The 16,204-nt window shown below is 42.8% G+C and overlaps 1 protein-coding gene across 1 annotated transcript in view; it reads right to left on the bottom strand.

Moving 5' to 3' along the window:
* The window catches only part of deptor (DEP domain containing MTOR-interacting protein), a 119,498-nt gene extending 106,987 nt beyond the window's left edge, over window positions 1–12,511 (bottom strand). Inside the window, exons 1-2 of the mRNA XM_073028969.1 lie at window positions 12,377–12,511; window positions 11,497–11,614 (exon numbers count right to left, since the gene is read on the bottom strand). Coding sequence (XP_072885070.1) covers window positions 11,497–11,582 — 86 coding nt within the window. The 5' untranslated portion in view covers window positions 11,583–11,614; window positions 12,377–12,511. The remainder of the gene's footprint in view (window positions 1–11,496; window positions 11,615–12,376) is intronic.
* Between the last annotated feature and the right edge of the window lie 3,693 nt (window positions 12,512–16,204).

The raw sequence follows: 16,204 nt of genomic DNA, 5'->3' as shown, positions 1-16,204 counted from the left end.
TCACTGCAACCTATGTTCACTCTCTTTCTCAGACAATATGCAAGGTCAAGATTACTAGTCTCCCTCTGAAATTAGCCTGACTGTCTTATGACGGTTTTCAGGCTGAAATGCCCATAGATGCTGCCTGACCTGCTCAGCTCCTCCAGCATTTTAAATGTGTTAGTCTGACTGGCCTGTCGGTTTTTTTTAAATAAAACCTTTTTGTAAGCTAGATATCTATTCTCCAATCCTTTAGCACCACTCCTATAATCAGGAAAAATGGAAAAACAAGCCTCCACAATTTTGTTTCATTTTTACTGTGAACAAACTTGGGGTATATATTCCATAAACCTGATGTCCTCTACAATTTACTCTGAACTTTTTTTCCCCATCATATGATTTTCAACTGGCCATTCAGAAAGAATCTTTTCTGTATTATTTGTCTCCACATACCTCCATGATACCTTTTTGGCCTGACACACCCTGCTGGTTCTTTAGTCATCCTCCTTGCCCTTCGTGTACCCGTAGTGTTCTTCTAGTCTACCCTTTCTGGATTATTGTATGGCTAGGTGCAGCTCAGATGCCATCTATAAATTTGTTGATGATACAACCGCTGTTGGCAGAATTTCAGATGGTGACAAAAGGGTGTACAGGAGTGAGAAATACCAGCTAGTTGAGTGGTGTCACAGCAACAACGTAACTTCAGCAGAGAAAGAGTTGACTGTGGAATTCAAAAAGGGCAAGACGAGAGAACATGAACTAACCCTCACAGAGGGATCAAGAGTTCCTGGCTGTTGATATATCTGAGGGACCTAACCTGAGCACAACATTTTGATGCAGCTACAAAGAAGGCAAGACTGCAGCTGTATTTCATCAGGAATTTGAGGAGCTTTGGTTTGATACACTTTAAATGTACCATAGAGAGCATTCTGACTGGCTACATCACTATCTAGTATGGGAAGGGGACTACTGCACAAGATCAAAGTAAGCTGCAGAAAGTTGTAAAATTAGTTAGCTCCATCATGAATATCTGAGACATCTTCAAGGAGCAGTACCTGAGGAAGACAGCGTCCATTGTTAGGATCACCACCGTGTAGGACGTGCCCTCTTCACATTGTTACTGTCAGGGAGGAGGTACAGGATCCTGAAAGCACACACTCAGTGATTCAGGAACAGCTTCTTCCCCTCTGCCATCCAATTCCTAAATGGACATTGTACCCATGAACACTACCTCACTATTTTTATGTTTGTTATTTTTGCACTACTTATTTTAACACACACACACACACACACACACACACACACACACACACACACACACACACACACACACACACACACACACACACACACACACACACACACACACACACACACACACACACACACACACACACACACAACTCAGATTTTTGTCCTCTATATCTATCATGTATTTAATTTTACTGCTGCTGTAAAGTTAACAGGTTTCATGACATATGCCGGTGATCATGATTCTGACCAGTAGGTTCCAAGGGGCTCAGTATTTAATCCCTACAACATCCACACCTGCATGAAGGAGCATTGCATATGACTGAAGAATTCAAAGTTCAAAAGCTCAAACTAAATTTATTATCAAAGTACATATACTTCACAACATACAACCCTGAGATTCATAGTCAGGAGCAATTCAACTTGAATTACATAATGAATCTAACTAACCGTGCTTACCAGGATTGAACCTGGGTTGCTACAGCTCTATGGCCAGTGACCACTGAAGTTATTCTAATTGTGCAGTTCTTTCCTTTTTAAAGAATACAATATTAGCATCAATCCTTCAACCTGGAAATTAACCAATAATTGTCTCCACAATTCTGCTTTTAACAACCTGGCACATTTCTTAGGTGCTAAACTGATGCACAGCTCTTCTCTGGCTGTTTCTCTCCATACAATCTTTCACACATAGCCTCACTGTAGTACGGATGTCAGGAAAAGATTTAAAAGTTTGATTTATTTCTCACATACACATTTACGACAAAATGCGTCATCTGTGTCAATTCAAATCGGCAATGATTGTACTGACAGCAGATCACAAGTGTCACCACGATTCTGGAACCAACACAGCATACCCACAATCCCTAGGGGGTGGTGGAGAAAGAGTACCTGAAAGAAACCCACGTGGTCACAAGGAGAGATTGCAAACTCCTTACAGACAGTGGTGGAAATTGAGCCCCCATCCTAAAGCACTGCGCTAACTGCTACGCTACCGCCCTATTGGAAAGCTTTAGTCTACAGAAGTTACAGATCAGTTGTGCAAAAAAAAGGCAAATGGACTGCGAACTAATGCATGTTGGGAGACAAGGGAATGTACGATAATGGGGATGTATTGAATGGTGTGGAGGAAGAAAGAGATTTAGAAGCTTCTGCCTCAAAGAAAAACAGATCATTTTATGAATGTAAGAAGCTTTTGTGAAAAATCTTAGCCAAAACAAAGAATACAAGAGCAGCAAGATTATTCTAGAACTTTATTTTACGTTTGCCTTTGTTATTTTAAAAACAGTGCTGAACAGGCCCGTCTGGACCAATCAGCTGCACCGCCCAGCAACCGTAGCCTTCTCACAGGACAGTTTACAATGACCAATTAATCTCCTAACCGGAGAATAGGAAACCAAATCACCCAGAAACACACGTTCACGGGGAGCATATACTAATTCCTTACAGACGGCGCTGGAGTTGAACTCCAACACACAGAGTTGTCATGCTATCCACTACTCTGTGGAGCGCTATTCAAACCACAGCTCAAATACTGTAACTGATTGCTACATTACAGGAAGACCTTGTTGTATTGGGGAGGGTGTAGCAGAGACTTACAATGCCAAGAGGTAAGTAAGGATAAGTTATCCAACGTTCCCTCTAATTTATTTTTACTGCTTTGTAGATCAGCAATCGGTCTGAACAGCAATTTATTTAGCTAAATATTTAATTATTTATGTTAAACACAGCCTGAAAACTGGTAAAATATTCATACTATGAATATTTAGTATAAAAATTGAAGAATTACATACTTTTGATATTATTTATTAATTGAAGGAATATAGAACATGGAAATATTCAGCACATGACAGGCCCTTCGGCCCACAATGTTGTGCCGACCATGTAGAACTTCCCTACCGCATAGCCCTCGAGTTAAAGCTCCATGCACCTTTCTTAGAGTCTCTTAAAAGACCCTACTGTATCCCCCTCTACCACCATCACCGGCAGTGCATTCCATGCACCCACCACTCTCTGTGTGAAAAACTTACCTCTGACATCCCCCTTCTACCTACTTCCAAGCACCTTAAAACTGTGACCGCTCATGATAGCCATTTCAGCCCTGAGAAAAAGCCCCTAGTCATCCACACAATCAAAGCCTCTCATCATCTTATACACCTCTATCAGGTCACCTCTCATCCTCCGTCGCTCCAAGGAGAAAAGGCCGAGGTCGCTCAACCTATTCTCATAAGGCATGCTCCCCAATCCAGGCAACATCCTTGTAAATCTCCTCTGCACGCTCTCTATAGTATCCACATCCTTCCTGTAGTGAGGTGACCAGAACTGAACACAGTACTCCAAGTGGGGTCTGATATAGCTGTAACATTACCTCACGGCTATAAAAGGGTACAATCAAATACAGTACAAGAAAACCGTTCACGTTTCATAAACTTCTTCTCATCTGGTTTTATTCCAGCTGTGTGACCACAAAGGTTACGTGTGCAGGAGCATTTCAGTTACCGCGTGGCTGCACTCCCACACAGCTTAAAGAGAACAGTGATTATGACCGTCTTCTTTAGAACATACCAATAAATTACAATTTGCTTTGCCCACAGTTTCCTGCTTTTTGCTCTGACTAACAGCCCAGTGATCCTTACTTGATTTACAATGTCATATTCAGAATGTTAATGTTGAGAGTAAAATACAAACACCAACTTGGCAGAGAAGCTAAGTGTTGACAGGCGAATTTCCAATGGCCTCACATCTAAATTTAATGCTATTGCCAGCACATGTCTGCACCCATTCACCTACTGGATAGTCAAATGATCGTTATCCATAGACCATTTGAAAGTACGTGAAGCTAGTCTGCAGGTTCTTATAACCACCAATTTGGCAGGGGAATATTTGTACACTCAACATTCTCCTGCAAAACGTGACACTTTTCAGTGCAAGTCATAGGATACTCTTGTTATAGTCAGGAGCAATATCACTTGAATTACACAGAGACAGAGCCAGGTTGAACATAAGCAACTTTGTCTCACTGCAGAACGTCTCTAGTTGTCAATGATGAACATCTCAAAGCAAATTCTACATTAGAAACATGTGACCTCCTCTACATCGGTGACCCCAACATACGTTTGTAGATTGGGAGACCGCTTCGGCGAGCACCTTTGCTCTGAATGCTGCAAAAGGCAAGATTTGCCCATGGTCAAGGCCAACCATTTCAATTTGACTTCCAATTCCCATTCTGAGGATGGGGAGTGCTCTCAGGCTGGAAGGGCAACACCTCCTACTTCATCTGGGTAGTCTCCAACCAGACTGCATGGAAATTGATTTCTCTAACTTGTGGTATTCCGCCCCCTTTCTCTCTTTTTCCATTCCCCATTCCAGTTCCCCTATTACCCCTTCTCTTCTTACCTGCTCATCACCTCCTCCTGGTTCCCCTGCTCCTTCCCTTTCTTTCTCCTCTCGTTAGATTCCTTCTTCTTCAGCCTTTTACCTCTTCCACCTGTCACCTCCCAGCTTCTTACTTCATCCCTCCTCCCTACACATACCTTCCCCTTAACCTGGTTTTACCAATCACCTGCCAACTTGCATGCCTCCCCTCCTCCCCACCTTCTTATTCCAGCTTCTTCCCCCTTTAATTCCAGTCCTGAAGGGTCTTGCCCAAAAATATCAACTGTTTATTCCCCTCCATAGATGCTGCCTGACCTGCTGAGTTCTGAGTTCTGTTCTGTATTAAAAATGCCATTGCAATCTTCAGTCATTAACTTTAAAAAGTTTACATGGGTAAAAAAATACTTTTGCCATTGGTTGCAAACACAAGATGTTCTGCAGATGCTGGAAATCCAGAGCAACACACACAAAATGCTGGAGGAACTCAGCAGGTCAAGCAGCACTGAAAGAGGGGAATACACAGTCGAGGTTTTGGGCCAAGTCCTGATACATGGACTGCTTATTCCCCTGCACAGAGGCTGCCTGATCTCCAGGGTTCCTCCAGCACTTTGTGTGTGATCCATTTGGTTACAGCTCTGCTTCTTTTTTGTGCAGCACATCAGGGTCAATGGCTTGCTCTCACTCCAGTCCTGAAGACCAGAGGTTGTTCAAACACAAATTCTTTTGAACTAGGGGTGCCTACCGCACCTAATTGACAAAGCAAAGTCTGGATCCATTGGATAGGGGATTCAAGAGTGGTAATCAAGCACCACTGCTGGTCAGTGGGTAAATTCCCATTAGTGCAGGAGTTCCCAACCTGGGGGTCCACAGGCCATCGGTTAATGGTAGTGGTCCACGGCATAAAAAAAGGTTGGGAACCCCTGCCCTAGTGTGTGGGTGAGGGGTAGAATCTGGGAAGAGTTGTTGGGAAAATGAGAATAATGGGATTAGTGTGGAATTGGTGCAGATGTATGATTGACTCCCAGGACCGACCTGATGGTCCAAAGGGCCTGTTCCCACACTGTATCTGTGTGAGAGTCTGGAGCGATATATGAACTAGAGAGGGTGAGTTAGCAGATTTCCTTCTAGAAACCCATTTGAGCCAAAAATCATTCTGTCAACAACATTACTCAGACCCTGGGGTGGCACTGTAGTGTATTGGTTGGCGTAGTGTTATTACAGCGCCACCGAACCGGGTTCAATAACAGTTCAGGGCGTCAGTGTTCACACTTCACTTCCAGCACCATCTGTAAGGAGTTTGTACATCCTTACCATGACCTCCAGGTGCTGTCTGTTAGGATTTATGCATTCTCCGAGACTGCATGGGTTTCCTCCCACTTTCCAAAGATGTTTGGGCTAGAAGGTTAATGGATCACATGGGTGCAGCGTGGGTAGGTTGAGCCAGATGGGCCCGTTACCATGCTGTATCTCTCAATAAAGCCTGACCCATTCACAAACAAATATCTTAATTAATCCACTGCCTGATCCTCGATTAACCACAAGAAGGCGCCATTCATCATTAAAGACCTTCACCATCCAAGACACAGAAAAGTACAGCACCAAATCAGGTCCTTCAGCCCATCGATTCCATTCCAAACCATTTAAACTGCCTTTTCCCATTGAAATGCATGCAGACCATAACCCTCCACACCTATCCAAACTTCTCTTAAAACCACTTGTTTTACAAAGATCAGTTAACCTACTAACTGCTATACCTTTGGACTCTTTGGTATATCTTTGGACCACTCGTTCCACACTCTCACTACCATGTTCCCTTTAAAACATTTCACCTTTCATCTCTTACCCATGACTTCTGATAGTAGTTTCACCCAACCTCAGTGGAAAAAGCCTGCTCACATTTACCCTATCTATAGCCCTCATAATTTTGTATACCTCTATAAAATCTCCTCTTCATCTTCTACGTTCCAAGGAATAAAGTCCTGACCTATTCCATCTTTCCTTATAATTCAGCTCAAGTTCCGGCAACATCCTTGGTACATTTTCACTGTACTGCTGCCACAAGACAACAAATTTCACATTTGTCAGTGAAAGTAAGCCAACTCTGATTCAAACTAATGTGCTTTCTTGACATTTGATGAACAGTTAACCTTACTATTGGTTATTAATACTACCCAGTGGGTGTCATGGTAGCATAGCAGTTACCACAACACTGTTACAACCTGGGCATTGGAGATTCGACTTCAGAATCAGATTTATTATCACCGGCATGTGTCGTGAAAAAGTAAATCAATTACAGTATACATATATTGAATAGATTAAAAAACGTGCAAAAAAACAGAAATACTATGTATTTAAAAAAGTGAGGTGGGGTCAATGTCCATTTAGGAATCGGATGGCAGAGGGGAAGAAGCTGTTCCTGAATCGCTGTGTGTGTGCCTTCAAGCTTCTATACCTCCTACCTGATGATAACAGTGAGAAACGGCCATGCCCTGGGTGCTGGAGGTCCTTAATAATGGACACTGCCTTTCTGAGACACCGTTCGTTGAAGATGTCCTGGGTACTTTGTAGGCCAGTACCCAAGATGGAGCTGACTAGATTTACAATCATCTGCAGCTTCTTTCGGTCCTGTGTAGTAGCCCTCACCATACCAGACAGTGATGTAGCTTGTCAGTTCTGGGACTGTCTGTAAGGAGTTTGTATGTTCTCCCTGTGACCTAATGAATTTCCTCCCGGTGCTCTGGTTTCCTCCCAGAGTCCAAAGATATACCAGTTAGTAGGTTAACTGATCTTCGTAAAATTTCCTGCGATTAGGCTAGTTTTAAATCGGTAGGTTGCGGGGTGGCGTGGCTCAAAGGACCAGAAGGGCCTGTTCTGCGTGGCACCTCTAAATAATTAAATAAATCCAACCCACCAAAACTCATTGGCAGCTTCTGCTCCTTCCCCTCCCTTCACCTTTCTACTCTGGCTTCTTCCCCCTTTCTTTCCAGTCAGAGGAAGTTCTCAGCCCAAACCGTTGGCGTTTATCCATTTCCAGAGATGCTGTCTGACCCGTTGAATTCCTCCAACCAGAAAGATTCTTGCAATGCTCCATTAATTTCACAATCACCTGTATTCCTACTCTTTATTTGAGATCTAACTTTGTCTACTGAGGGTGGGTGAGACTAGAACTAGAGGTCAGGAGTTAAGGGTGAAAGGTGAAATGTCCAAGGGGAACAAGAGGAAACTTCCCCACTCATTGGGTGGTGAGAGTGTGGAATGAGCTACCAGAGGAAGTAGTGGACGTGGGATCGATTTGAACATTTAAGAGATATTTGGACAGGTACATGGTTGGAAGGGGTATGGAGGGCTATGGTCTGGGTGCAGGTTGATGGGACTAGGCAGAATAATAGTTTGGCTCAGACTAGATGGGCTGAAGGGCCTGTTCCTGCACTGTTGCGATTTATAACAGTTTTAGAGCTGCCACTTAGTTGGGGGAGCTGATGACCAAATGGAACCTCGGAATAGAAAGCACTAACTAGATACAGAAAGACAAGAGGTTCTGCTGATGCTGGAAATCCAAAGCTACTCACACAAAATGTTGGAGGAACTCAGCAGGTCAGGCAGCATCTATGGAAATGCCAGGATGGCATGAATATTGATCTCTTCTTCCAATTTTTTTTTCTTTTCCCTTCCCTCTTCAATTCCCCACTCTGACCTTTTACCACTTCTCCTCAAATACCTATCACCATCCCAAGGGTGCCCGTCCTCCTCCACTTTCTCCTATAGTCCACACTCTTCTCCTATCCTTTACCTTTCCCACCCACCTGGCTTCACCTGTCACCTTGTCCTCCTTTCCTTCCCCCACCTTTTTACTCTGGTGTCCTCCCCCCTCCTTTCCAGTCCTGATGAAGGATCTCAGCCTGAACTCTCAGAATCAGGCTTAATATCACTGGCTTATGTCATGAAATTTGTTGTAATGCCACAGCAGTACAATGCAACACATAATAACAAAAACCGTAAATTACAAACCCCATTTCCAGAAAAGTTGGAATATTTTCCAAAATGCAATAAAACAAAAATCTGTGATATGTTAATTCACGTGAACCTTTATTTAACTGACAAAAGTACAAAGAAAAGATTTTCAATAGTTTTACTGACCAACTTAATTTATTTTGTAAATATACACAAATTTAGAATTTGATGGCTGCAATACACTCAACAAAAGTTGGTACAGAGGCATGTTTACCATTGTGTTACATCACCTTTTCTTTTAGTAACACTTTTTAATCGCTTTGGAACTGAGGATACTAATTGTAGTAGATTTGCAAATGGAAATTTTGTCCATTCTTGCTTGATGTAAGACTTCAGCTGCTCAACAGTCCATGGTCTCCATTGTCTGATTCTCCTCTTCATGATGCACCATACATTTTCAATAGGAGATAGATCTGGACTGGCAGCAGGCCAGTCAAGCACACACAATGTGTCTACAAAGCCACGCTGTTGTAGCCCGTGCAGAATGTGATCTGGCATTGTCCTGCTGAAATAAGCATGGACGTCCCGGGAAAAGACTTCGCCTTGATGGTAATATATGTCTCTCTAAAATCCTAATATACGCCTCAGAGTCAATGGTACCTTCACACACATGCAACTCACCCATGCCGTGGGCATTGATGCACCCCCATACCATCACAGATGCTGGCTTTTGCACCTTTCGCTGATAACAATCAGGATGGTTGTTTTCATCTTTGGCATGGAGAACTCGACGCCTGTTTTTTTCCGAAAACTAGCTGAAATTGGACTCATCTGACCATAGCACACGGTTTCAGAGTCTTTCGGTCCATCTGAGATGAGCTTGGGCCCAGAGAACTCGCCGGTGTTTCTGCATAGAGTTGATGTATGGCTTCCTCCTTGCGTAATACAGTTTCAAGTTGCATTTCTGGATGCAGCGACGGACTGTGTTAAGTGACAATGGTTTTCCGAAGTACTCCCAAGCCCAGGTGGCTATAATTGTCACAGTAGCATGACAGTTTCTTAGGCAGTGCCGCCTGAGGGCCCGAAGATCACGCGCATTCAACAGTGGTTTCCCACCTTGCCCTTTACACACTGAGATGTCTCCGAATTCTCTGAATCTTTTCACAATATTATGTACTGTAGATGTTGAAAGACCTAAATTCTCTGCAATCTTGCGTTGGGAAGTGTTCCTTTTGAACTGACTAACAATTCTCTCATGAATTTTGGCACAAAGGGGTGAGCCATGACCCATCCTTGCTTGCAAAGACTGAGCCTTTGATGGACACTACTTTTATACCCAGTCATGATACCTCACCTGCTACCAATTAGCCTGCTTAATGCGGAGTCTTCCAAACCGGTGTTACTTGAATATTCTGTGTACTTTTCAATTTTATTTTAACTCTGTCCCAACTTTTGTTGAGTGTGTTGCAGCCATCAAATTCTAAATTTGTGTATATTTACAAAATACAATTAAGTTGGTCTGTAAAATTATTTAAAATCTTTTCTTTGTACTTTTGTCAGTTAAATAAGGGTTCACGTGAATTAACATATCACAGATTTTTGTTTTTATTGCATTTTGGAAAATATCCCAACTTTTCTGGAAATGGGGTTTGTACTTAAGTATATATTTTTCAACGTTAAATTAAATAAGTGGTACAAAAAGATTCTTTAAGAAGTAGTGAGGTCATGTTCATGGGTTCATTGTCCATTCAGAAATCTGATGGTGTATGGGAAGAAACTGTTCCTCAATCAATGATTGTGTCTTCAAGCTCCTTTACCACCTCCCTGATGGTAGCAATGTCCTGGGTGATGGGGGTCCTTAATGATGGATACTGCCTTTCTGAAGCTTCACTCCTTGAAAATGTCCTGGATGCTGGGGACACTAGTGCCTATGATGGAACTGACTTGAGTTCACAACTTTCCACAGCTTATTTTGATCCTGTGCAATGGCCAAACCCCATACCAGACAGTGATGCAGTTAGTTCGACTGCTCTCCACCTGTAGAAATTTGTGAGTGCTTTTGGTGATATACTAAGATTGCATGCCTTCTTTGTAACTGCATTAATGTATTGAGCCAAATGTCGACTGTTTATTCATTTCCACTGATGCTGCCTGACCTGCTGAGTTCCTCCAGGATTTTGTGTGTGTTGAACATGAAACAAAACTAGAATCTGTGGCACTGTCCAATTAGATAGATATTTAATCATTCACTTTACAGCAGCTTAAGCACAATTTTTAAGGCAGGGTCAAATTTTAGAATTCTGCTACAAATAGCATTAGTTTCCAGCAATTCTGGAATTACTGAAAGGGAGCAAAATACAATGTTCACAAACTCGTAAAAACTGCAATAAAAATGCATCAAGCATTTCTACTAATTAAGAACGTTCCCTTCTGATTAGAAGAGCCAGGTTCAAGAGAGAATGATTTCCACACGATAAAAATTATTGCCAAAGTAGCACTCAAATATTTATATTCAAATCGTGAAGGGTCGACTCCACAAATGCTGCCTGACCTGCTGAGTTCCTCCAGCATTTTGAGTTACTTTACATTAATATCACTCTGCTTTGCAAAGATAAATCCTTCGTAAATCCTTCCTATAAATTAATTGCGACGAGAAAATCGTTCGGTAGTTGAAAGCTAATCCCTTTTGAAAAAGCGCTGTTAAAATCAGAAACGGTGGACAACAATTTCACCAAGAACCGCAAGCGCGCCCCACAAAAGGACACTGCGGCTCTGAGCCTAACCGAACTGGACAAACTCACGCAGCAAAAAAAAAAATCAGCTTGTGTATAAATAGAAGTTTGTCATGTCAAAACCAAAATCTTTTCCTTGTTCTTTTTAGAAGAGGGAAGTGATACCGACGCTTTCCACAGGCCTGGCTGTGGCTGGATGCCCCCTTACCTTAATTGCTCGCCAGTGATTAAAACCTCGGCCATGTGCTCAAGATCAGCAGTTTTCCTCGGCACCGCGTTGTCAGCTCCTTCCATTTCCAGGAAGTCTCCGGGACCGACTGCTGCGCCTTGTGGGGAGGGAGAAGGAAGGGAAAAAAAACGAGTTGATATGCCCCAGCGTATGAGTATTTCCTGGCGAAGAGACGAGAAAGCCTCATCGCCAACAGCCACAATAAGTTACCACGCCGACACCAGACACCTCACATGAAATTGCAACATAGTATCTCAGCGATTATTTTGCTTAAATACGATGTCTCTCTCAACAGAACGCACCAATTCCATAGACAGGGCTACAGAATCGCACACCGCGTGGTCCTTCGCCAAATCTCAATTAAACCCCCAAATCAATATTCGCCGTCGATATAATCACTCCCGTTCTTTATTAACCGCGATACAGTAAGGTTTTGTGCAGCGCGCCTCGTTAGACATCCCGGTGTATTTGCCGTTCAATCTTTGCTGCATTTGCTCCGTTCAAACATCGGCAGGAATGTTAATAGAATTCCTGACCCGATGCCGACCCGAAGGACAATAAAGCAAGCGCGCACACAACACAACACAGCGCCTGGCCGACCCAGACCATTCTCTTCAATATTTCATGCATAATTCATTGAATCTTACGTTTAACTTTGTTATCAAGCTATAAATTCCACAGCACCGCTTGATCCTGACGTAAATATTATGCTTTCTAAATCTCTGCATTTTTTCCACAGCGATGCCTTTAAAAAACAAATACAATCCTCCTTTTACGCCTCCCTATCTAAAGCCAGCATTTCTAAAAACAAGCATTGCGTTATGCCGCTCAATCTCGAAGCGCTGCTTCGCTTTCTTACGTTCTGTCACAGAAAGGAAACGTGCTCGCAGTCCCCCAGCTGCCCCGCTTGCTCTCGGTGTCCGTCTCTAATGAAAGTTTCTCAGCTCTATTTACAACCGAACTCGCAGCGATCCGCTCCAGCCCCGCCCAGCTCCTCGAACCCAATCCGAGACGCACTTTGGATCTGCTTAGGCTCCCGGGGAACACGTCAGCCGCGCTTTGCAGCCCGAGTGGGAGATAGATCTCCAAGACTCAAACATTGTGGTTTATTTGGCAATTCCAGATTGAATGGGTGATGGTTTTAAATCCAATTTTACCAGGCTTGAAAGGCCTGGATTGAGTGGATGTGGGGAGAATGTTTCCTCCTAGAGCGGGGGAGTCTTAAGACCAGAGGGGCACAGCCTTATAAAATACAGGGGTGTCCTTTTTAGAATGGAGATGAGGAGGAATTTCTTTCGCTAGGGAGTGGTGGATCTGAAATTCTTTGCCACAGGTGGCCGTGGAGGCCAAGTCTTTACTAATTTTTAAGGCAGAGGTTGATAGATTATTGATTAGTTAGGACATGAAGTGATACTGAGAGAAGGCAGGATATTGGGGCTGAAGGAAATGTCGGAGCAGTCTCGACGGGCCAAATTCTACTCCTATAACTTATGGCCTCATGATCTATTGGGTATAACAACAGTGGCAACAGAACATAATTTTTGGGGCAAAGCGGCATATCTCCAGAGCAGTCTACTGACGACTTCAATTTGTGAAACGCGGCCATATGAGATAGCTAGATAGATAGATACTTTATTCATCCCCATGGGGAAATTCAACTTTTTTCCAATGTCCCATACACTTGTTGTAGCAAAACTAATTACATACAATACTTAACTCAGTAAAAAATATGATATGCATCTAAATCACTATCTCAAAATATGAAGGGGTCTTGGCCTAAACTTTATTCTTCTCCATGGCTAACCTGCTGATGTTACTCTGGAGTTAAACATCTGCGGAATCTATAGGGTCAATGTTTAGAACCTGTGGTAATTTTGCATAATTATCCATGGAGAATTTGAATAATAATATAATATTATGGATAAACATACAACAGTAGAGCACATGAATGGTACAACTGGCCTGATCAGTAATATATTATTTCTTTGCTATTTTTTTCTGATGGTTTTTGCTGGTCATCCTTGATAGATCTGCCAGTGGTTGTTTGGTAATCTGCAAGGAGACTGTAGATCCTCCCCGTGGAATGCATGGATTTCCTCCCACAGTCCAAAGACATACCGGTTAGTAGGTTAATTGTTTAGAGTAAATTACCCTGGCTCAGGTTAAATCAGTATTACTGGGTGATGTGCTTGAAGGGCTGGAAGGCCACCTTACACCCTGTATCTCCAAATTAAAAAATTATACTCATCCAAACTTCCTCCCCGTGGAATTATACTCACCCAAACTTATACTCATCCAAAATTATACTCATCCAAACTTCCTCCCCGTGGAATGCATGGATTTCCTCCCACAGTCCAAAGACATACCGGTTAGTAGGTTAATTGTTTAGAGTAAATTACCCTGGCTCGGGTTAAATCAGTATTGAGGGGTGATGTGCTTGAAGGGCTGGAAGGCCACCTTACACCCTGTATCTCCAAATTTAAAAAAAAATTATACTCATCCAAACTTCCACCCACTCCTGTCCCTTCATGAATCTGGATGACTTCCATTGATTCCTGGTTCAATAACACTGCAAATTTAATGTTTTCCTCTTGGTAGCCTCAATTTTCCTTTCAGTATTTCTCCCTTTATAAAATAAACATGAGATTCTGTGGAAGCTTGAAATCCAGAGTGACACACTCAAAATGCTGGAGGAACTCATCAGGCCAGGCAGCATCCACGGAGATGAATAAACAGTCGATGTTTGGGCCGACAACCTTCTTTAGGACTGGAAAGGAAGGGGGCAGAAGCCAGAATAAGGTATGGGGAGGTGAAGGAGTACCAGCTGGCAGGTGAAGCCAGGTGAGGGGGAAGGTGGGTAGGTGGGAGGAGGAGGAAATGAAGTAGAATGCTGGGAGGTGACAGGTCAGAATCAGAATTAGGTTTCATAGCACCGGCTTGTGTTGTGAAGTTTGTTAACTTAGTGGCAGCAGTACAATGTACTACATGATAAATATAGAAAAATAAATAAATGAATTACAATAAGTATGTGCATTAAATAGTTAACATACAAATAGTACAAAACAGAAATTTAAAACATGAGGTAGTGTCATGGGTTCAATGTCCATTCAGAAATCAGATGGTAGAGGGGAAGAAGTTGTTCCTGAGTCGCTGAGTGTGTGCCCTCAGTCTTCTGTACCTCCTTCCTGAGGGTAACAATATGAAGAGTGCATGCCCTGGGTGCTGGGGGTCCTTAATAATGGATGCCACTTTTCTGAGACACCGCTCCTTGAAGATGTCTTGGATTCTACAGAGGCTAGTACCCATGATGGAGCTGACTAATTTTACAACTTTCTGTAGGTTCTTTTGATCTTTTGCAGTTGCCCCCTCCCCCCCCCCCCCCCCCACACCCTGTACTGGACAATGATGCAGCCTGTCTGAATGTTCTCCACGTTACATCTGAGTGTTTTAGGTGACAAACCAAATCTCCTCAAACTCCTAATGAAGTATAGTTGCCGGTTTGCCTTCTTTATAGCTGCATCAATATGTTGGAACTAGGTGAGATCCCCAGAGATATTAACACCCAGGAACATGAAATTGCTCACTCTCTCCATTTCTGATTCCTCTATGAGGACTGATTCCTATTCCCTCATTTTATTCTTTCTGAACTCCACAATTAGCTCTTTGGTTTTATTGACATTGAGTGTAAGGTTGTTGCTGCGACACCACTCAAATGTCTGATATATTTCATTCCAGTATGCCCTTATGTCTTCATCTGAGAGTCTGCCAACAAAGGTTGCGTCATCAACAAATTCGTAGATGGCATTTGAGCTATACCTAGCCACACAATCATAGGTATAGAGAGAATAGAGCAGTGGGCTAAGCACACACCCCTGAGTTGGGCCAGTGTTGCTCATCAGCAAAGAGGAGATGTTATTACTGATCCACACAAATTGTGGTGTTCTGGTTAGGAAGTCAAGGATCCAATGGCAGAGGAAGGTTCGGAGCCCCAGGTTCAATCAGGATTGTAGGAATTATGGTGTTAAACGCATCCTGTATTGTCCAAGTGCTCAAGGCCGCATGAAGAGCCATTGAAGTTGCGTCCACTCACACCTATTGTGATGGGCTGAAGAAGAAGGAATGTGATAGGAGAGGGGAGTGGACTGTGGGGGAAAGGAATGTGATAGGAGAGGGGAGAGGACCATGGGAAAAAGGAATGTGCAGGAGCTCCAGAGGGAGGCGATAGGCAGGTGAGGAGAAGAGAAGGGATAAGAGGGCAGCCAAAACAGGGAGGGGATAAAGAGAAAAGTGGGAGGGGGAGAAAATTCCTTGTGTTTTCTGCCACTCATCAAAAAAGATATCAGGTCATTAAGAGCGAGCAGAGCAATCAGAATCAAATTTGTTATCACTGGCATATGTTGTGAAATATGTTATTTTGTGGCAGCAATACATAATAAAAATAAATTACAGTAAGTATATATATTGAAAAGTTAAATTAAATAAGTAATGCAGAAAGAGAAGAAAAAATGTAGTGAAGTAGTGTTCATGGGTTCAATGTCCTTTCAGAAATCTGAGGGAAAGAAGCTGATCCTGAAACGTTGAGTGTGTGCCTCCAGGCTCCTGTACCCACTCCCTAATGGTAACAATGAGAAGAGGACATACTCTGGGTGATTGGAGTCCTTAATGATGGATCAGATTTTGCTTATAT

This window comes from Hemitrygon akajei, chromosome 1 (assembly GCF_048418815.1).
Source record: "Hemitrygon akajei chromosome 1, sHemAka1.3, whole genome shotgun sequence".
NCBI lineage: Eukaryota > Metazoa > Chordata > Chondrichthyes > Myliobatiformes > Dasyatidae > Hemitrygon > Hemitrygon akajei.
This window is presented reverse-complemented; position numbering and strand designations above follow the sequence as displayed.